At 35.8% G+C, this 24,787-nt stretch overlaps 1 protein-coding gene across 2 annotated transcripts in view; it reads right to left on the reverse strand.

The window, feature by feature from the left end:
* The window catches only part of LOC103028344 (cadherin-18), a 379,608-nt gene that overhangs the window by 40,110 nt on the left and 314,711 nt on the right, over positions 1-24,787 (reverse strand). For both annotated transcript variants that reach the window (XM_049464277.1, XM_049464276.1), the window contains 3 exons: positions 15,270-15,406; positions 7,384-7,505; positions 1,278-1,395 (listed from right to left, as the gene is read on the reverse strand). In XM_049464277.1, coding sequence (XP_049320234.1) covers positions 1,278-1,395; positions 7,384-7,505; positions 15,270-15,406 — 377 coding nt within the window. The remainder of the gene's footprint in view (positions 1-1,277; positions 1,396-7,383; positions 7,506-15,269; positions 15,407-24,787) is intronic.

The following is a 24,787-nucleotide window of genomic DNA, read 5'->3' on the forward strand; positions in this document are numbered from 1 at the left end:
AAGTTAAGCTTTATTCAAAATTGACATTCAACCAATTTTCCAGAGGTATCTCATTGTGGTTGCTCAGGTGTTGGAGGTAGGTGGTTGCTATTGTATTGCTAAGTAGTTGCCGATGTTTTGCTACAGTACTGATGCAGGTCACTAAATTGTTGAAACCGATTAGACAGCAGGTGCTTAAATTGTTGCCAGGGGGTTGCAGAGATGTTGCTAAGAGGTTGCTAAGGTGTTGCTAAGTGGTTGTCATGGTGTTGGTTGGTTGCTTAGGTGTTGTTAGGTGGTTGCCAAAGCATTAGAAACTGTTTAGACGTCAGGTGCTCAAGTGTTGCTAGGTGGTTGCTGAAGTGTTGCTAAGTGGTTGCCAATGTGATGCCATGGTATAACTTTTGGTTACTTAGGTGTTTTAAAGTGGTCGCTAAGGTGTTGCTATGTATTATGCTGATACTTTTCTAAATGAGGTCAAAAACATGCAGCAGATATTTCTGTCTAAGAAAAATGTATGGTAATCTTACAAAAAATATTAGTATGAAACATTAAACTACATAAATTGGATATTCACCCACATTTGATCACAGTAGCTTCAATAAATTGACATGTGGGGCAGTTTGATTTTATTTAGATACAGCTCTGGAAAAAATGGAAAAGAGACCACTTCTGTTTCTAAATCAATTTATCTGATTTTGCTATTTATAGGTATATTTTGAGTAAAATAAACATTTTTGTTTTATTCTAGAAACTATGGACAACCTTTCTCCCAAATTCCAAATAATGCAAAGAAAACAATTTCATATTCATAAAGTTTTAAGAGTTTAGAAATTAATATTTGGTGTAATAATCCTGTTTTTTAATCACAGTTTTCGTGCATCTTGTCATGTTCTCCTCCACCAGTCTTACACACTGCTTTTGGATAACTTTATGCCTTTACTCCTGGTGCAAATATTTAAGCAGTTCAGTTTGGTTTTGTTCAGTTTGGCTCTTGATTATACTCCAGAGGTTTTCAATTTGGTAAAATCAAAGAAACTCATAATTTTTAAGTGGTTTTAATTTTTTTTCCAGAGCTTGGACACATTTATAAATGCAAGGCGTGTTTTAGCCCCCCAAAAATGTTCATGTACTTTCTGTAGGAATACTCTACACACTCTTCCAGATCAGAATAGACAGAGGACAAGTAGAAGCTCCAAAAACATGTAGCATAGAAAAGAGTCAAATAAAGATAATACAAATACAAATACACACAAATATAATTTAATGCACATTAGCATAGTGTCCATACTGCCTACCTTCATTGTCCTTTATGGTGAAGTTGGGGTTTGCTGGAATTCCTCCAGGGAAAGAGAAATAAAATCTCTGTCCATTCGCAAAGTCATCCTTATCCACAGCCGTGATCGTTTGTATGACCTGTTGTTTGCAGAACAGATCAAAAGAAGAAGAAAAAAGCCAATTTTATTCCTTTACAAACACAGCTGCTACATGGTGGGAAAAGCAATACTGTTCTAAATCATGTTGAGTCTTCATTAGTCATCACATATCTCAATCTGGTGGGGAGACGCTTTAGCTTGTAAGCTCTAAAGACTTGGAGGAAAAAATGACAATGGTAATTAGGCTCATCATTAGTATAAAGCCGGTCCCTCGCATAATCAATTCCGCTCACGTTTGCCTTAAAAAACTTTAAAAGTCTCTTTAGCGGGAATGTGCTAATCAGACGGCGCTTATCAATCCCGGCAGTTGTTCCCGGCCATCTGCTTGCTGTGTTGGAACTGACAAGCTTTCTGCTAAAAGCTGCAGTCCTTAAGATTTTGCTCTTAAATTGCAACCAGTAACCAGTACAGTTTTCTTTATCTTTGATTTAACAGTATGAGTATGACCCCATGATATTTCATGTTAAATCTGGTCAAATGTATTTCACTTCAGCTCTGTCACTGAAAATACCAAGTGATTAAGCCTTTCACATATTTTTTGTCTAATTCTTAAAGGAGAACTCCTGTGTAAAATGGACTTGGGTTTTACTGGAACATAATTACGATTCCTAAAAACTAAAAAAAAAAACAAATCTGCATTCTGGACAAAACATTTAACCTCTGTTTGCAGACAGTAATCCAGAATACAGATTTTTTATTTTTTTAGTTTCTCCAAACAGGTTTTAGAATAAGGGCTATAGGGGCATATTTTTGCCCCTGCAGAGAAATCACTTTTTCCACCGCAAACAAACTCATAATAGCTTCACACCTCATTGGTAGAATTCCGAGAGTCTAGACATTTAAAACGAGACACTGAGAAATTTAAAAGTGCACCGGAAGTTTATTAAAATACTCTGTTTACATCAAGTAGCACTACACAGGTTTTCTGGATGCCACCATCTAGAACTAGCTTAGTGCAACTATTTGAATAAACATTCGGCACACTTTTAAAGTTCTCAATGTCTCTCTTAAATGTCAAGGCTCTCTGAATTCTACCAATGAAGTGTGGAGCTATTTTAAGCTTGTTAGCAGTGGAAAAAAGTGATTTCTCTGCAGGGACAAAAATATGCCCCTATAGCGCCCATTCTAAAACCTGTTTGGAGAAATTGAAAAAAATTCGTATTTCAGAATGCTGTCTCCAAATTGAGGTCAGCTATTCAACAAAGGTTAGTACTCATAATTATGTTTCACTACATCTGAAGTCCATTTTACACCGGACTTCTCCTTTAACACATGTGACACAGTATGAGGTGGCCATTGTTGCATTTTTCATTTTCCTTTTCAAAATTCTTCACACACTCTCTATTGGGGACAGATCAGGCCAGCCAGTCCGAGTAGCTATACCTTCTTCTTCTACAGCCATGCCTTTATAATGTGTGCAGCATGTGGATAAGCTTAGTTAAAAAGACAATAACAGATATCACTAGAAAACTAGAGAACTAGAGTGTTTTTTGCATTAATTTGACACTACAGGAGGCACAGAGCGGTTTAGCAGTCTATAGTGCTGCAACTATGATCGGGAGATCGCTGGTTCGAATCCTGGTCATGCAGCTAGCCATCAGCTGCCGGAGCCCTAAGAGAGCATAATTGGCCTTGCTCTCTCTGGGTGGGCAGATGACACTTTTTCCCCTCATCGTTCCAAAGGGTGATGTCGATCAGCACAAGGAGTCTGTGAGCTGATTTATAGGAACCGAGTCGCTGCGCTTTCCTCCAATCCTAGCTAAACTGGGAGGAAATTAGAAATAAAAAATACCCTTGGGGATATTCAATTTACTTTTGCTCCTTAAAGACTCGAAGACTTCTATACTGTATTTGGTTTTTATCTCATTACAAACCCAAAGTTGCTTCTGTCCTAATTTCTTTGTTGCAGGAATGTTTTTTTTTACTAATAAACAAAAATAATTTGATCTGACAAGACATTAAAATATTGTATACTGAGTTCATACTGTCTGCAGTAAGACAAAAGTCAGAATAAATGTAATAAACACTGCATGTTTTTTTTCTGAGTGTTAGAGTTGCAGTGCTGCTAATGGCGCTGATACAATAACTACTGTGAACATGGAGATATCAGAACAGCAAACAAAGAAAGGAAGAATTAGAACTGAAAACATCTTGTGAGCTAAAATCGATTTTAGCCAATGTTAAAAACACCAGATTTACATCGAAGCACGTTATAAAAATGCTATTTCCCATTTCCACCAGAGAGATCTCAAAATCCCCAAATCCCAAAACTTAAAAACTACCACATTAAGCTTCTGTCTTTCTCTCTTTTCGTCTCTCATATTGTGTTTTAGCTATGATATCCTCAGTATTTTCCACAGACCTGTCCTCTGGTCTTTTTTTAGCGCCACGTCAGTCCATTTGGCGGCTGAGGCTGCTGGGGATGTCTGAGAAAACCTAATGCTACTCTGACACCTTGTCCTTGCAAAGTGCTCTGAGGCCTCGTGGGCCTCGGCAGTAAGACCACATAGGAGCAGAAAGGTGAAAGGCTATAGGCTAAAGGCCTGTAGCGGATGTTTGACTAATACGAGCAGACTGTTGATGTTACCCTTAACCCCTGGCGGAGCCTCCTGCTAGCACAGGCTCTTAACATCATCTCTGTCAACACAGAGAGTCGTTTAGTGACGCTACACTGAGTCTGGAGGAACGTTAAACTCACAGACTTTATCCTTTAACTTTTAAGACTTTAAACACACAGGGAGGATCTAGCAGATCAACACTGCACTATATGTCAGTTTTAACTGATCTACTCAACAAAACTACACTTAACAGTTAATATAAAAGATACCATATGTACAAAAGTACTGAGGCACTTAAATTTTTACAGTTAAAATGCAGTTTCTTCTCAAATCAAGAGTATTAAAATAAAGTTTAACCTGCTTTTGTTGAAGCAATTGTCTCAATTGTCTCAACTATTATTTTCCAACTACATTTTGGAGCATCTTACTGCATGAAGCACCAGACATTGCTCCAGAAAACACTGTTCCACTGCTCCACAGCTCAATGCTGAGGGTTTAAAACTCCTCTCTAGCCCACACCTCACATAGGGCAGGCTGTGAATAGGCTTATCTTCATGTTCTTCGCCATAGAGTCCTATTCTTTTGGCAATACCTCTTTAAAGGGGATAGATAAGCTGTTTGTGTGCATTTGCACTTCTGTGTCAGCAATAAATGCAACTTAAATTAGATGAATGAATTCATAAGAAGGGTTCTCAAACAAACATTTGGACATATTGTATGAGTAATGCAATACTTCATTAATTCCATGTCAAACTGCTGCATTTAGTATGATGCCACATAATTTAATGTAAAATTGATGTGATGGACTCATGTTAGTCATAGTTATAAGGCTAAATAAAGGAAATTTGGTAACACTTTCTATGAATGTCATCTCTATAAGACTCTATGAACATACTCATAACACATTATAATGCATTCATAAGGCATTATAAACATGGCTATACATATTTATAAAAAATGAATAATTCATCATAGCCATGTGATTATAATGCATTAATAGCTGTGTTTATAACATGTTATATGTCAATACCAAGAAACTCAGTCCCATCTTACAGACTGTTTTATTACAAAAAAAAAAGCTTCCAACTTATAAACACACCCTTAATAATCCTATAAATATATTTTAACCACTCATAAAGTATTCTTGTCTTAAATATAATATTAGTTATTGTCAATTATAATGTATTATAACAGGTCTTTGTGCGCTCTAAGTAAAGTGACATACTTTCGTTGTGGGATTAGATTATTAATAATATATATATACTATTTTAACATATACATATATTTTAAACACAGCTTATAATGTATTATGACCACAAGTTAAAATGCTCAATAAACATGGCTATATTGGGTTATGCATTTTTGTAAATATTTATAGCCATGTTTATAATGCTTTATGAATGCATTATAATATGTTATGAATGTGGTTATAGAGTCTAATGGAGATGACATTCATAGAAAGTGTTACCGGAAATTAAAACATATATAGAGATAATGGGTTATTTATGATGTCTGCCATGCTAATAACATTCTAATAATAATAGATTAAATATCTACAAATACATACATGCACATCAAATGTAACTCTTTACTCTTCTCTCTCTCTCTCTCTCTCTCTCTCTCTCTCTCTCTCTCTCTCTCTCTCTCTCTCTCTCTCTCCTCACTCGTTGAGTGTGAGCTGTGCTTGTGTATCTGCAGTGCTCTTAATTTAAATGAGAGTTGTGTGCGGAGAGGAAAATGGCCATGTGCTGGGAGCTGAAGCAGTCATCCTGCACAGATCTTCATTCTGAATGAAGGATGATTAGCGTGCCATCTTTCCCTCCCTCCTTCCTTTCCTTTCATTTCTGCTTCTTCTTCTATCCTCTCGCCATGCTTAACGTTAGCAAATAAACTCTGTGTCCACGTCTGTGTGCTGTGTGTTAAAGTGTGGGCTGTGTGTGTGTCTGTGTGTGTGTGCACGAGAGACACTGGGTGCATCACAACTGTGGGTACCACTTTAAAATAAGGTTCCTTTATAAAGGGTCTATAAATAGTTCATAAAGGAGTTTGTTAATGTTATTAATTAGGTTATAAACCATTAATAAACACATGAATAGGAGGGGCATCAGTGGCATATCATGTACCAAATAGTGATTCGACAGTATTTATATTGTTAAACCTCAGATCTTACTAGATGCTTATCTTGCTTTGTTTTTTTCCATCAGTCATTTTTTAACATTTCTGTTATATATTTTTTTCATTATGAAAAAAAGAGTAAACTGACTTATTATTTTATTATTATATTATTATGTTCAAAGGTCATTGTCACTGTTGTTCTTTCTATGTATGTGTTGTAAGTGCTTAGTAATGTTTTAAAAATATTTACAACTTAATTTACAATCATTAATAAACTTTTTTATAAACTATTTATAAACCCTTTATAAAGGAGCCTTATTTTAAAATGTTACCCAATTGTGCACTAATTGCTAATACTAGCTTATTTTTGAGTATAAAGTATGTAGTACAGATACAAACGATACATATATATATATATACGTATATATATATATATATATATATATATATATATATATATATATATATATATATATATATATATATATATACATATATATATATATGTATCGTTTGTATCTATACTACATACTTTATACTCAAAAATAAGCTAGTATTAGCAATTAGTGCACAATTGGGTAACATTTTAAAATAAGGCTCCTTTATAAAGGGTTTATAAAAAAATAGCAGCAAACAATGAAGAAATTAATTGCAATTAAACGCAGCAGGCAGCTGAGAACTGCTGTTTTTGTTTTTAGCATTTCAGTATTAGCAGCTTATACAGTATCAGTTAAAAGTTTGGACATACCTCTTCTCATATAATGTGTTTTCTGTCTTGTTATGATTTTTTACATTGTAAATGTAATATTAAAGACTATATAAACTGGTATTTAAAACATTATAGTATATTATAGTAGCAGTAGCAGTTTTGAGGACAGATATGCGCACTCTTGGTATTTGTTTTGTCAGTGTCTTCATAAGGTAGAGTCACCTGGAATAGTTTTCTCAGCGTATTGAATGAGTTTTTTTTTATAATTTTATATGAGTCCCTTAATAGTTTTCATGTCATTAATAATAATCTACAATGTAGAAAATACATTAAATAAATATAGAAAGAAAATTAAATAAGAAGGTGTGTCCAACCCTTTGACTGGTGCTGTACAAACAAACAAAATGTAAAACATTACCCTCACATAGAGGGAAAATCAATTCATACAAAAAAAAAAAAAAAAAAAAAAAGTTGTGTCATGCTTCATCACTTCCCATTAGTACTAACCTCCCAAAACCACACTTTCAATATTAATATTAGTATGTAATATTCAATAGGGACCTAGACCCTTTTTTCAGGAACGTACCTGTCCTGCTCGAGTGCTTTCACAAATAATAATTTCCTCCTCTGTGTTGATTTCTGGTGGGTTGTCGTTTATGTCCAGGACCTGGATTGTGACCGGAACGTGGCTCAGGAGACTTGGGTTATCTGTAAAGGGTTAAATACACAAGAACGCTGAAGGTTAATAAATTATTTTACTCAAATTTAAACCTCTTATCACTCTAATCCTTCTGTCAACTTTCTAATTTCTGAAATTCCCTTTACAAATCCTTTTTTTTTTTCTTCACATAGATGAGACGTTTCTGCCATATTATGGATTAAACCAACTCTACCCCTTCTTTACACAACCAAAACTCTCAAAAATTCAAGTTTTTAACTGTTGATGAGGCACAGCTGTTAACTGAAAGCCATTTGAGGTGACTCGTAAAACTGACTAAGAAAATCCAGCCAAAGCCAGTCATCTTGTATTAATCTACAATGTAATGCATTTTAAAATATAGAAAAGAGAAACACTTATATAAGAAACACTTATATACAGCATGGTGATAAAAAAATATATTTTTTTTACATCTACATTTATGGCATTTGACTGATGCTCTCATCCAGAATGACTTAGAAGGTTTTTCCTATTACAGAGGTGAACCAATGTAGTGTTTGAAGTCTTGCCTAAGGACACTTATTGTTGTACCACAGCATAGACACCCATACCTAGAGTTGAACCCTAGTCTCCCACATGATGTGGAAGCTCACAAGCAGTAAGTGGTGTGGTTATCCACTGCACCACACCAACCACATTAAAACCCCCGGAAAATAAACACCTGGAAAATCCTGAAGAACATTAGGAATTGGAGCACTGATTTATTTCCCAGCTGACAGAATGAAATGTCTTCCCTTGAGGACTGGAGATTGAAAGCATCCCCCAGTGAGACTGTGTGTTTTTTTTTTTTTTTTTTTTCATAAAGCAGGATCAGCAAGACAAATACTAGATATTACTATACAATACTGTATGTAGACAGATCAAACAGACTGATTAAAGCTATTTATAGCCCAGTTTATTCATTCACTGTTTCTCGAAATTAAATACAGCAGAAACGCCACTGCCTATCAGTCTGTCTTATTCATGTTCATTCATGAGTAACCGTCTCTTATTTCATGAGTTTATTGTTTTCGTGTGGAATTGTCTTTCCTCTGCTGTGGCTCAAATTATTCAAATCTACAGGGGCTCGGTTTTCTTGGAGAATTCCTAACTGGTAATTTAATTAATTTATCCTCAAAATTAAGCAGATTATACTCTGGGTACTCTGGGGTGCCAAGGGGATTCATTCAGACATTCAGACGTTCAGACGTGTCTTCCTCCGACTGTTTTATTTTGAGTGAATAATACTAATTTATTTATATGATGCTGCATGTTTATCCATCAGAACGGAAGCCAGGTTTTGACTATGAGATGAATTTGCATCAATAATACAATAATATTAATTCTATCAATCATGCAATATCAATCATGCATCACGATAATAGTTTTGCTTACTGGGTGTTCACAGAGATATTAGAGATATTTAATTTGTGGGAATATTGTTTATATATAAATCCTTTTCATTTTTCATTATCATTTTCTGAGCTTAATAAAAGGACAAAAGTAATTAAAAGCCAAATATTTAAGCAAAACATTAGATCAATAACTTTAAGCGAAGAATGACGTCTTTTTTAATCAGTTTTGTGTCTTGGAATCCAGTAAAGTGCCACTGCTGCTGAAAGAAATCCTAACATTAGAGAAAACACTGCAATATGACCCAAAGTAAATTAGTCAGTGTTTAGTATACATTTCTCAGCCTTTCACTAATTCCACCAATTATTATTATTATTATTATTTTTTGCCATTTTCGGTTGCCAAATATTAGGCCATATCCCTGCTTTGTATATAAAACTACTTTGATCTGGAGCATAAAAAAAGAAAAAATAATTTGGGTTTTGGTTGACAGATAGCTTTCTAAATGTTACAATTAATGCTCTTCTGTCACGTTTTCTGGAGGTTCTTACAACATTTTGGTAATATTGCTGCAATGTCACTTCTGCCGATACTAAAATGATTAGTTTTATGAATTATTTGGGATTTTGTCTGTAATATTACAGTCTAACATTCTTGGTACCTTTTCAAAAGGTTGCTAAATGTTCTTATAATGTTTTTTTTTTTTTAGATGGGTCCATTTAAGTTAATTAAAATGAATGCTGTTTGACCTTCATTCTGACTTAAATTTCACCATATTCTTCAACAAATCACCTAATCTAAACATGAGTCAGGATTGGTCTGCTTTTGAAACCTGCTCTGCACTGACATGGTAACAGTCTTCAGGTGCTCAGGTAGTGGCAGACAGCACCTGGATTTCCATTTCACCTCATTTAGCATGAAGATGTGCTGTTTTTATCCACCTCTGATGTGAACATGGTCTCCTGAGGATTAAATAACAGCTAACGCTCTTCCCTGTTTTCCTTCCTTCCTCCTTTTTACATGTTTACTGCCTCCTGACGTCTCTATAAATTTGTCTTTTTGTCTATTACATCATCGCTATCTGTCTCTGTCTAGCTGTGCATCTTTGTTTGACTCTTCCTTTCTCTTTTGTTTCATATTTCAGAGGGAGGTATGTGGGAATAACAGGCTATTATAGTTCTCTGAGCCTCTTGTTTGGATGTCGTGTGCACGGCTCACTATTATGCCCTTTTCATCCGCATTTCTAAAGGCGTTGGTGGTGAAGGTGATGTACAATGTGACATTTTGTTCTGGAAGCTTTGTATATGTCAAGTGCTACATTTACTCTGTAAAGACAGCGAATAAGAATAATGAAAAAAAGTCCATTGGTCATGAAGAGAGAGGGAAGATCTGCCAATTACTTGACACATCGAAAATCATTAATATGGCGTTAGCATGCCGATTACCGGACTCCTCCAACATCACTAACACAGTTTTAGCATTCTGATTACTGGACTTGTCCAACATCGTTAATGCAGCTTTAGCATGCCGATTACCGGACTCATCCAACATCACTAACACAGCTCTAGCATGCCGATTACTGGACTTGTCCAACATCGTTAATGCAGCTTTAGCATGCCGAAAACTATACACGTCCAACATCACTAACACAGCTTTAGCATGCCGATTACCGGACTCATCCAACATCACTAACACAGCTCTAGCATGCCGATTACCGGACTCGTCCAACATCGTTAATGCAGCTTTAGCATGCCGATAACTAGACACGTCCAACATCACTAACACAGCTTTAGCATGCCGATTACTGGATTTGTCAAACATCGTTAATGCAGCTTTAGCATGCCGATAACTAGACACATCCAACATCACTAACACAGCTTTAGCATGCCGATTACTGGACTCGTCCAACATCGTTAATGCAGCTTTAGCGAGCTGATAACTAGACATGTTCAACATTACTAACACAGCTTTAGCATGCCGATTCCTGGACTCATCCAACATTACTAATGCTGCTTTAGCATGCTGATTACCAGACTCATCCAACATTGTTAATGCAGCTTTAGCATGTCGATTACCGGACTCGTCCAACATTACTAACATAGCTTGAGCATGCCGACTACTGGACACGTCCAACATCGCTAATGCAGTTTTAGCATGCCGATTACCAAACTCGTCCAACATTCCTAACACAGCTTTAGCATGCCGATAACTGGACTCGTCCAACATTGCTAATATGACTTTAGCATGCCGATTACCAGACTCCTCTGACATCACTTACATGGCTTTAGCTTGCTGATTACCGGACATGTCATCGCTAATACGGCTTTAGCATGCCGATTACCTGACTCGTCCAACATTGTTAATGCAGCTTTAGCATGCCAATTACCTGACTCGTCCAACATTGGTAATGCAGCTTTAGCATGCCGATTACCTGACTCGTCCAACATTGTTAATGCAGCTTTAGCATGCCGATTACCAAACTCGTCCAACATTCCTAACACAGCTTTAGCATGCCGATAACTGGACTCGTCCAAAATTGCTAATATGACTTTAGCATGCCCATTACCAGACTCCTCTAACATCACTTACACGGCTTTAGCTTGCTGATTACCAGACATGTCATCGCTAATATGGCTTTTGCATGCCGATTACCTGACTCGTCTAACATTGTTAATGCAGCTTTAGCATGCCGATTACCTGACTCGTCCAACATTGGTAATGCAGCTTTAGCATGCCGATTACCTGACTCGTCCAACATTGTTAATGCAGCTTTAGCATTCCGATTACCAAACTCGTCCAACATTACTAACACAGCTTTAGCATGCCGATTACCGGACTCATCCAACATCACTAACACAGCTTTAGCATGCTGATTACTGGACTCGTCCAACATCACTAACACAGCTTTAGCATGCTGATTCCTGGATTCATCCAACATTACTAATGCTGCTTTAGCATGCTGATTACCAGACTCATCCAACATTGTTAATGCAGTTTTAGCATGCCGATTACCAGACTTATCCAACATCGCTAATGCAGTTTCAGCATGCCGATTACCAAACTCGTCCAACATTCCTAACACAGCTTTAGCATGCCGATAACTGGACTCGTCCAACATTGCTAATATGACTTTAGCATGCCAATTACCAGACTCCTCTAACATCACTTACACGGCTTTAGCTTGCTGATTACCGGACATGTCTTCGCTAATACGGCTTTTGCATGCCGATTACCTGACTCGTCTAACATTGTTAATGCAGCTTTAGCATGCCGATTACCTGACTCGTCCAACATTGGTAATGCAGCTTTAGCATGCTGTTTAGCTGACTCGTCTACCATTGTTAATGCAGCTTTAGCATGCCGATTACCAGACTCATCCAACATCTCTAATGTAGGGGTAGTATGTCAACTACTGGGCTCATCCAACATCACTACAGGCACTTTGTGTCATTTCCTTAAACCTTTTCACCACTGAACCCCTTACTCACTGCTGTCATCCATTTTTTTCCATCTCTTTGACATAAAAGTTGCATACATTTTGATCAAGCTATTGAGACAGAGTGGCGCTGCAGTAAATCTGATATGTAGATAAGATTTCACAAATAAAAGTGGCCTGAATCACAACTGAAATGTTTTTCTGTACACGGTGACACATATATTACACATCTTACATGTTACATATGATGAAAAAAAATTGGATTTGAGTCACCAACACAACACAGCCTTAGCTAAAGCTTCTAAATAACATTTCAAAGCAGCCGTCCATCGGCAAATTGGCACAATGGCAGCTAACAAAATTGCGAGGATATAAGCATGTTTTTACCTAGTCAAATTAACCCACGACCGAGGTGGACAGCATCTGCCTCCAGCAATAATGAAAACGTGCACCTCGAATTTGGAATTCCAGACACAGTCATTATGCGCTAGTGCTTTTTCACTGTCTGGTAGGAGAGGAATATCATTACCAGCGAGTAGAGTTTGCTATTAGCGAATCATTAGTACTGGGCGAAAGCTGGGGGAAAGGGTAATTGCCTAGATAAGATCTACAGGCGAAGAGCAACACGGATCGACTCATATCAGCCGCCAGAGCAAGCTGTGATTTTTATCATCTTTTTGGGAACTGACCTGAGAATGTTGTTGGTTTCAGGCAGTGATTTGGATCCACATATAAACACACACACAGAAACCATGAACACGTGCCCCCATCACCCAGACCGACGTGACCATATCTGACCCCTCGCACGGCCGGCGTGCTCGTCTTCTCACACTCGACATGGGTTGTGCCTCTAAACACTTTCGTGGATGATTACTCTCCTCCCACAGCCAGGCATTAAATCTGATAGCCCGCGTTTTAGCGAACCTTTGACACGACTGGGCATGACTGGGTTTCAGCATGACTCGGAGCACATGGTGATGTATTGATTGCACAGGATGAGTTGAGATGTCACAGGGGAAGTGAAGTAAATCAAAAGGGTTTGTGTAACACAGAAAGAAAGCAGGAAACACAGGGGTTCATTCAGCAGTGAGACAGCATCGATGTAGATCATGTGGTGCTCAGCGGAGATGTGATGCATTGATCTGTGATCTATTGATCTGAAGGGGATGATTCAACAGTATCAACTTGGATTTCATTCAAATCTAATATTTAATCAAGTGTGTGATGATGAATTATCTTATTTTCAAATGTAATGATAAAAAAACTTTTTCTTTCTGCTATAGTAAATTATTTAAAAAATGAATGTACATAACTGGGTCTCAAGCAACTAGTACTATAGTAACACACACATTCTCTCGAATGTATAAACACACTCAAAACACATTATAATGCATTTTAAACATTATTATACATACAAATGTATAAGGCATTATACTTATGTTTATTATGCAATGAACTGTTATGGACTGTGACCATAATGCGCCAGGCATCAGGTATGTTCATAAGATGTATATATATATATATATATATATATATATATATATATATATATATATATATATATATATATATATATATATATATATATATATATCAATACCAAGAAAGCAACACAGATTAATATAGTTACTTTTAACCTATTGCAAATTACAACTATAACTATGTTAAATATTATCATAGCTTAAATCAACATTTATAATGTATTAAAACGCACTGTTGTTGAACACTTCAAGTAAAGTGACAGATGTGCACAATGGGAATATCTTAATAGTAAGAGAATAGAATATGATATTTCAACACAGATGTGTACCATATTTCTAGAACAGTTTCTGGTGCAGTATAATCACATTTAATAATGCATAATAAACATGTCTACAACGTTTTATACATTTTTATGAATGCATTATAATATGTATTATAGTATTTTTCGGAAATATAATAGACATACCATTAATAGAAAGTGTGACCACTATTACTTAATAATAATAATAATAATAATAATAATAATAATAATAATAATAATAATAATAATAATAATAAAACATTATTTTGTAATTACACTTACAATTGGCCAAATGTTAACTCTTGCCATATCCCTTGTAAGCTATAGATCATTACCCTGACCTGTGGGGTATATGTATGGGGTCTCCTGTATTGAATGTGGATGTGACTTTAACTAGAATCACACGTCTTATCGAATGGACAATTCTAGCCAGATGCTGCCGGTCACAATCATTACCATGCACTGCACTGTCCACTGTGGGTGGAAACGCCTTCTATGCCATATTCCCGGTAAACACTTGACACAAGTGGCACCCTACTCCATCTCCAGTACCTCACATCACATAAACTCACTTTGCCTTGCCAAGAGCACGTTGGTCAGTGTTTAATCTCACTCACAAAAGAGCACCTCACAACTTATACAGATGTTGGAATTCCCAAGACAACCCTAAGCAACATTTTACATGCACAAATTACATACTGCTATCCCATGACTTTTGGCACACAAGTGCACTACTATCATTAGAACTTCTGGTATTAATACAACTAACTGTAGCATAATAATGATGGCACACACAATAATAACAATAATAATAATAATAATAATAATAATAATAATAATAATAATAATAATAATAATAATAATAATAATATTTTTCAATCTCCAAATAACTATTGTACCAATTGAAAATGATTAAAGAAGGATGCTCACATGTCTATATTTTATTATTTAAATAAATTAATAAACAAAATAAATAAATGAATTTAATCCAAACTGAGACTATGCTATAATGTTGGCCCAAATTGCTTTCTAATAAATAAATAACTAAACAAACAAAATGGTTTATTAGATTAGAGGTTTACCTTCACTGTTTTTAACTTTTTTGTATCTTGTCCTCTTTTTTATCTTCTATTTTCTATATTTTTCTTCTAACCACTGATCTAACAAGCACACCATCCAATCAGAATCACCCATGGTACCCACCCTCTTCTGTTGCCATGACGGTGATGTTGTGCCAGGGCGTGTCCTCTCGGTCCAGGAGCTGAGTGGTTCTAATAACTCCGCTGACAGCCTCGATGTCGAAATACCCCTCGCCTTCCTCTGTTCGCTCAATGAAATACCTATATATAGAAGAGAGAGTGATAATTAATATTGCATGAATCCCTTCATCGCTCCCCTCTCCATCATCTGTACAGCATTAAAAGCTAAGTCTGCATGGATATGCATGATAATGGGAGCGCTCTTATTACACAGGCTTGATATTGGATGCCTGCCCACTTTGTATGTAGCAGGGCAGAGGGTCACTGCAGCGGGTGGACCCTCACTGCATATCAAATCCAGTCTGGAAGACTCATCACAACTGTCACAGGAACCGAGCGCTGGGCGTTTGACAGCCTAATCAAGCACAGATCTGTTTATGGGTCTAAACCAAATCATCAAGAATCAAATATACGCTGCGACCAGTCCAAAAAAATCACATATTCAGATAATCAGAGGTTAAAAAGAAGACTAAAAAACGATTCATTCACTCAGACAGTGCAGAGAGTATAAAGAGAAGAGAGTAAAAATACTGAGAAAGATAAAAACATTTAACAGTGACAAAAATGTGATGAATCTATTAAATAGAAAACATTCTGTGAAATATCTACATTACAATAACTTTAACACAATATTTTTGATTAAATATTGCTAGGACAAGATGGAAAAATCAGAATATACAATATTTGGACTCACATTAAATTCAGTGTTTTTTATTTTATTAACTGTTATGCATTGCAAATTAATACTAAATTTAATACTAAAATGATCAAGAAAAACATAAATAATTATTTTGTTTCATATTTTGAATTCTTCAAAGTAGCACCTCTTGCTCAGATGACAGTTTCGCACGTCTTGACTGGATTTATGAGGTAGAGTCACCTGGAATGGATTTTAGTTAACAGCTGTGCTGAACCCATCAAGAGTGAATTAGTTGAATCTCTGAGAGTTTCAGTTGTGCAGTAAAAAAGTAGAGCTGGTATACAGTAAATAACTCTATTTAAGTAATGTTCTAATCCATATTATGGCAGGAACTATTCAACTAAGCAAAGAAAAAAGTAAAGAAAAAAGATTCCATCTATAAATCTGGCTCTGCACTGTCTGGAGTGTTTGCACTCCCATATGTGTGGTGGGCATTATCAAAAACTGATACATCTATTAAAAAGAAAACATTCTCTTAAAAAAAATCTCAATCACAATAACTTTGAAGTGGCGAGGGAAAAAAACATTCCTTACTTTTATTGGAAGTCAGTGCAAAAAAAGTCATTTTGATGAAATATTGCAAAAAAAAAAAAGCTTTTAGTGTTTGGACAAGATGGAAAAATCTAAATACATAATGCCTGTCAAAAGGTGGACCACTGCACGTCTTTTCTGGCAACAGTCGTATAAAACAACTACAAATGCCAGTAAAAAAAAAGCTGCTCCTAATCATGATAACCCAACATTCTATGCAAAAAAATATATAGATATGCATATTTTTTTATTATGTTATTGCTTATAATTTCTGTGAAACAGTAAAAAGTGAGAAACAAGGTTTTCATGTGACAGTACAGTAAGCGAAACTGTAAAATCCAGGGTGCTATCAACTAGGGATTCCTCCCACATATCCTGTTTTAACTCAGCAAACACACAGAACACATTCTAAAAGAGCTAGCACTGCGGTTAGCGGCTGATGCTAATGCTTATAATGCTGTCATTCAGCAGAATGGCTTTACTGCTCCTTAATAATCAAATTTGCACTGTTGATTTTGGGGAAAATGAAAGGATTTTAAGTGCGCCTTATAGTCAGAAAAATATAGATCTTTTATTACTTGATGTTCTATTAAGGCAGCAATATAAGAGAATTGGTATTTTTTTGCTTATGCACTCCCCTTGCAGTTAAAATACGTAATTTAAGTAATTGAAGTGTGAACAAGCGCACTAAACCACACCAACCATGCCACAAGTGCATTATAGAAGCCAAGAGAAAGTGAAAGAAGCATGTGGGTTTACACAGCAGAGACATATTACAGGATTTTACATACATATGACTATGGGTTACACAACATTACATAGATGTCATGAGCATCGTCCAGCCTGCTCCACTAAAATTGTATAGTGCAGTCAGCAGCGTGCTGAGCGCGTTAAACCCAGAGCAGCGCTGATAAAGACAAGTCATCCCTATTACACGACAGTGGAGCATCACAATTATTTTATAGTAAAATACATAATAAAGTCTGCCTGGTGTAACACACTTGCACATGTTGCAGTTATGCTTTAGAGAGCCTGTCATTATGTGTTGCAAGCATGAGCAACAACCAAAAATATGTTTATTTATTTATTTTGCTGAAACAGCCCTTAAATAGAAGAAACACTTATATGAATGAACCTGAAATCTGTTCATCTTTTTTGTAATATCACTGTACATTTCTTAAGTCTGAAAAAAAAAATGAAAGAAAGAAAATGAACATTTGGGCAGTTTTGGAGTTTTGACACATTTTGTCTTTATTTTATATTGAGAAGAACTCTATGTATCTAAACAAACATAACATACAATATTACCACAATATAATTAATGGTATCAGTAAATATGTTTTGATTTCTGTTCACAAATTATTCATCATGTTCAGGTCAGGGGATTGTGAGGGCCATTTCAAAAGCTTCATCCTGTTGCAGAAGCCATTCTCTTTTTAGCTTTAATAATAATAATTTACAGATGTTTTTCGTATTATTTATGGAATCCATTCTTCCCTTCACCAATGCAATTTTGTCAATGTAGCATCTCAACCCTAAAGCATGAAATATCCAACTTAGTGTTCAACTCATTAAATGCTGTTTCTTTTTTCTTTAAACATACCGGTACCTTTGCTGATTTTGACCTCCTCGTTTCCCTTAAACTGCTATTTACGCACTTTAATTCCACTTAATTCCACTTAATTAAACTGTGAACTTTAAGGACTTACGCACCCATTCACTTTACCAGCCTTAAGCTATATGCCATATACCGTATTTGCACTACTGTTATTTACTATTTTTACTGTCATTCCATCTCAATCACCATCAATATTGCACTATTGTCTTACGTATGTTTATTGTGTCTTGCTGTATTGAACATATAGTGTCTCCCACTCTCTTATATTATAATTATATATCTATTTTTACTTATTTACTTATATTTATATATCGATTCCTCCCCCACACCACTGCACCTTGTTTTTGTCTCATGTATGTCTATTTGTGTCCCTGCTGTATTGTACCCATAGTGTCTCCCATTATCCTTTATTATATCTATTATCTGTACCTGCTGTAAAATTGGGAAGGAGAGTAACGTCATTTCAATTCTCTGTATGTCCTGTACATATGCAGTATTGACAATAAAACTACTTGACTTGACTATTTCTGAACTGCTAGACTGTAGAAAGTGCAAGCTGAACATGCTCGGCCATCTTTTAATATATTCTCATATCTCTTAATGCAGCCAAAGTTTGAAGGGTCACAGAATGTATGAACCTTGGAGGTTTGATTCAGCGGACAGTTCCTAATTAGAATTTTCTGAACATATCAAAGTTTGTAGATTTAGATACATAGTTTGTAGATAGATAGAAACAATACAAAGTCTGTAGGTAACCTGACCGTAAATAGTAGGTAGTGCAGTAATACAAAATACATAAGGTAAAATGGAAAAGCATGTATCAGCATATTCAACTATACTGAAAAAATAAAAATCTGTGTATTGTATTGTATTTAGTAGAATGTAGAAGTGTCTACTGTGCAAAGTGACAGTAGTGTTCAGGATTGTAAAAGTTACAGGTTGTACAGTAAAGTGTCAAAAAGAGTCCCAGAGTGTGTATGTCCAGGATCTACAGTAAAGTATTAGTAGTGTTTAGTAGTGCAAAGGTACAGATTGAAGAGGAGTTGAAGAGTCTGATAGCTCTCGGGACAAAAGATCTCCTGAGTCTGACTGTAGAGTAGCACTGTGACAGGAACCGGCCACTGAAACTGTGCCTATGGTCCATAAAGATGGTGTGCATTTGGTGATTTTTTATATATTCATTTTTTTTTTAAATAGAGCAACTTTGCTTAAAGATTTGCAGAACATTATTATGTTTTATTGTTTTTATTCCCTTCAGAGGCTATGTTTACTACTTCTCAATAAAAGATGGGGGATCTTCACCTTGTTGGGAAACAGACTCTACCACACACACAAAAAAAACAGACATAACTGTACAGGGAAACAAATGTAATACAACTAGGAAACAAACCTAGATATAGACTCATAGAAAACATTTCATCCAAATAGCAAACAAGCTCCCCACCACTAGGAATAAATCTACCACACAGGAAACCACACTCTACCACACTCCACCCCACCTGGAAACAGACTCTACCACACTGGGAAACTGACACCATCTCACTTGTAAACAGACTTCTCCAGTCTTTCCCAAACCATTATCTCCTCACCAAAGGCCAATTTATACTTCTGTGTCGAGTCAATGCATTGTCTGTGCAAGTCTATGTAAGAAGCCACTCAGGTGCTTGTGTAGTCTCTTGTCATCTCAAGACTTGACTACTGCAACTCTCTACTGGCTGTTTTTCCACTGCAAGCAACCAGCAACTAGTTTAGAAAGCAGAAGCACGACTCTGACGCTGGCCTACAAAGCCAAAAATGGACCACCATCCCTCAAAACCAACAGAAAAAAAACATCCAGACTCTTCTCTGTGCTGGAGGACCAAGGTGTTGAAACGAACTTCCACTGGTTTTCAGAACAGCAGAGACACTCGCGGTTTTCAAATGCCGACTGAAGACTAATTTTTTTCAAAGAGTTCCTAAACTAATCTTAAAAAATCTCCTAGGGTTCTAAACATTATCAAGTTTGGTGCTTGGTGCTATCGCTCTGGATAAATAAAGGCGTCTTCTAAACCAATCACAGCTGCTGCTGTCCATGTCACATGACACATAGTTGCAATTCTGGGGAGGTGCGTGTCAGGCTACAGCATATGGCCTGCAGCTATGCACAGGGTACGTGTAGACTACAGCACAGGTTCGGTGAAAAAGTATAAATTATCCACTACAGATTTGCATTCTGTGCTGTGAAAGAGATTCAAATTAAGGTGGAGGGTATACATTCAGGCAAAAGCAGGAAAACATCGCCATGGCTACAGACAGATGTTTTTTCTCACCTAGCATTATGGTTAATACGACATTTAGGGTAAAATTTCTTTGCCACCAATTTAAACAAATTCCAATAATTTCTTTGAAATACAGAAGAAGACTTTGTCTAAAATCATATTGAAACTGTATAAAACGATCTTATATAATATTTTAATGACACTGATGTGGGAATCAGTGGGAATACATTTGTAAGCCTGTTATCCTTAGCGGCACTTCGGTGGAGTGCTGCAGTTGAGTGAGCTCTTGTGCTCACTCACTATTGGAGGGCTTTATAGCCACTCCCCTTTTATTATAATTACACTGAGACAGCTGTTAATGTTGCGTACACTCCATGTAAATGAAGAAACGGAGGCAGAGTGGATAGGCAGAGTGAGTGGGGAGCAGAATGAGATATCAGAATGAGACTGGAGGTACAACTCAGGAACAAAAAAATTGTATTTTTTTTATTTCATTTTAATTATCTATAGGTGAGCAGTCAACCGCGCACCGTTCAGCTTGATTTAGAGTGTGTCAGTGTGTCTTTGCTATCATAACGACAGGAAAAGTACACCTTGTGCGTATTGCAATGCTCAAAAGGCATGTATTAATTATCTTAATTAATTGATGTAATGTGAAATAAACTGATCAGTGTGTCAGTTGTCATTCTATTTAAGACTTTTCTCGTCTTCTCACCAGAGAAAAATTATCTATGCATTATTTCATTGTGTATTCTGTTTATAGTCAAGTCAAGTCATCATCAACCGCTTCATCCATTAAGGGTCGCGGGGGGTTGCTGGAGCCTATCCCAGCCGGCATCGGGCGGAAGGCAGGATACACCCTGGACAGGCCGCCAATCCATCGCAGTATTCTGTTTATAGTTGATGTCAAATTTGGGTTTGTGCACTCTGCTGCATGTTCATGTGTGTATAATATAGCAATGAACACCTGTTGTCTAGGTTTTAATCAGTCAGTGGAGCACCTGTGTTTTCCAATGCCAAGATAGCAATATGCCAGAAATGTATCTGAACACACCTCACTTCCAGACCACCACGCCCATCAGCGTAGATATATTCGTAAGCACTGTTGCCATTTAAACAACACAAGTAGAAGGCATGACAATAGACTGTTGACGGACTATAAGATAGCAATGAGCACTGTGAAGCACCATGCACAGGGTGGATATAGAGTTCATTGTCTCACTCAGAGACACAACTTTACAGGGAAATATTAAACAAACCCAATCACTACAAAGCAGGGGGAGATATACTGTAGACTCCCCCCCACTGGAAATCAAATGTAATCCATATAGCAAACAAACCCCACCTACTAAAAAAAAAACAAGGGGAAACAGGCTCCACCTCATCAGGAAAATTACTCCTCTTTACTGGGAAATAAACTCAACTCCACCTCAATCTCACTGGGAAGCGAATTGCATACTTTTGGAACACAGTCATATAAAAAAGCTTTTGTTTGAGTGCTCCATATCTCCAGATGAATATGAGATACCCAGTAATTTAATGTTTTATGGGTTTTTTATTATTTATTGTGAAGCGTTATCCAAACTGGAATTGTTTTTTTTTTTTTTTTTTTTTGAGAAATCCTCAAGGGCTTTATCAACATTCTTGATTTTATCAACAAACTGAGCAAAACAATTCAATAATAACCAATGATGCTTCAGAGATAAGCTGCTTTTCAAATAAATGGATGTTGGTTGAAATGTCTTTCGCGCTTGTGCTGCACTGAGTATGAAAGCCCTGACAGCACTAATTATCATCATCCTCCAGAGACAGACAGAGAGAGAGAGAGAAAAGAAGAGAGAGAAAAGGAGAGAGAGAGAGAGAAGGAGAGAGAGAGAAGGGTATCGTAGAGGCATGTGTCATATCATCCCACCGACTTCTCATTAAATTGGGCTTTTTTCAAATTAAAAAGAAATCAAGAGAAATATACAATAAAGTATGTATAAAATATTCCTTTGATCTAACACAATGAATATAATGATACGAAAAAGAAGCCCATACAAAGGAAGAGAGAGCCACAGCTATTCCAGTACATTTCCATGAATATATTATCGTTTATGAGCGTGTATAATCTCATGATTACTTTAGAGTAGTATGGGGGAGGATGCACTGGTGATTATGATTTACCACCCCCTCCCCCCAACACCCATTACAACTCCATCTCTCATATTACCCCCCCAAGATAAAAGCTAATTTATAGAACCATATCCTAAGGTCTACTTATAGCCTACATATAGGGTTTATTAGGGCTGAAGCTAATTAATATATTTTTATTTAATCAATTAAACAGTCTATTGACTAATTCATTTTTTTTTCTAAAGGGTTGTGCAAGTGTCTGTGCTTAAAAACTATTTATGTGCTTCAGGGCATTATTCTACAATCCATAGAAATTAAGAAACCACACAGTTCTAGTAAATGTATAATTTACTCTACATTAATACACATTTCAAATAGTGGTTTACTGTTTTAAAACAATATTTAGTGGCATTTTCGTGGTAGTGTGTGGTTTGGAACACGTCCCCTATTTTCAATGAATAGCTGCAGCTTGCTCACTTGGTTGAATTGTCTTGCATTATGATATTATGATCAATATATCATTAGCTGATTATTATCTGTGTTGAAAGCTTATATATTGTATATGTAATAACAGTAACACTTTCTATGAATGTCATCTTTATTAGACGCTATAACCACATTCATAACATATTATAATGCATTCATAAGGCATTATAAACATGGCTATAAATGTTTATAAAAATGCATAACCCATTATAGCCATGTTTGTTAAGCATTATGACCTGTGATCATAATACAATACAAGTTGTGCGTATAATATATGTGTTAAAATAGTATATCTCTATTATTAATAATCTAGTCCTACAATGGAAGTCTGTCACTTTACTTAGAGCGCACAAAGACCTGTTATAATACATTATAATTGACTATAACTAATATTATATTCAAGACAATAATAATTTATAAGTGGCTAAAAATATATTTATAGGATTATTGAGGGTGTGTTTATAAGTTGGAAGCTTTTTTAGTCATGATACAGTCTGTAAGCAGGGACTGAGTTTCTTGGTATTGATGTATAACATGTTATAAACACAGCCATTAATGCATTATAATCACAGTTCATGATGCATAATAAACATCACTATAATGAATTATAATTTTTTTTAAATATGTATAGCCATGTGTATAATGACTTATGAATGCATTATAATGTGTTATGAGTATGTTTATAGAGTCTTATAGAGATGACATTCAAAGAAAGTGTTACCAAACATACAATACTGTATAGAACTTTAAAATGTATATGAATAGACAGACTGTTTTCATACACAGCCAAGTCAACATTAACTCTTTAAGAGTTGAATTTAGCACTGTCCTAGATAACATATGGTTCCACACACTATAGTGTTAAAATATGTCTACCACAGGAGTTAAATTCATATATTAACTTCATTAACTTCCATCAGTGTTAACACATTTTATCCCACAGAGTAAAACAACTCTCAAATTTGTTTGAATTTATTTTTGTATATTTTCTGAGTTTCTATAAACATTATAAAATGTGAGCTATAACACAGAATTAATTACTTTTTTATCCGATTTAATGTTTATTTAGAACACGAGAGACCATCAAATACTCAAAAAAAAAAAAGCAGTCATTCTCCCATAACACAGTAACTGGAGACCCTTATCCACCATCCAACCCAACACCAAAAGGATGAATAAAGCTTTACCAGGGGAACCACCGCAACTAAAGCCCATTTACCTACAAATATATATAAGACAAACAAACACACTGAATAATAACACCAACTCCGTGGATTGTTTATCACTGAGGGTTGTTATAAAAACTTTCAGATAGTTAAAGCATGATTACACTGTAATTTTAACACTGTGAATTTTACTGTGTAGCTATTGTGATATAGTATATTTATATATAGTATGTATATATACATATTACAGCATGTATTTTATTAAAAATAAATAAATAAAATAAGAAAAGATAAGGAGCCTTTACGGAAAAAAAGGAAAATAATCAGAATGAGTCCATTATGTGACTGGCACGATTGACAAGGACAGTTGGCAAGAATAAAATAATTTAAATATGCCCCTCCCACTTTATCAAGAACAATACCCTTTTCTAGCTGCTTTATTTCTGCATTAATGAAATCACGAATCACATTTACATTCACATTTTTTTTTCAACTGCTAAGAAGCGCTTGCCAGTACTTTAGACACTTTTTCTAAACTCTAAATACAGCAACACACCCACTGTCACGTCTGGTGCTGTTAGCTCCTCT

The sequence above is a fragment of the Astyanax mexicanus genome, chromosome 15, assembly GCF_023375975.1.
Source record: "Astyanax mexicanus isolate ESR-SI-001 chromosome 15, AstMex3_surface, whole genome shotgun sequence".
In the NCBI taxonomy this organism is placed as follows: domain Eukaryota; kingdom Metazoa; phylum Chordata; class Actinopteri; order Characiformes; family Acestrorhamphidae; genus Astyanax; species Astyanax mexicanus.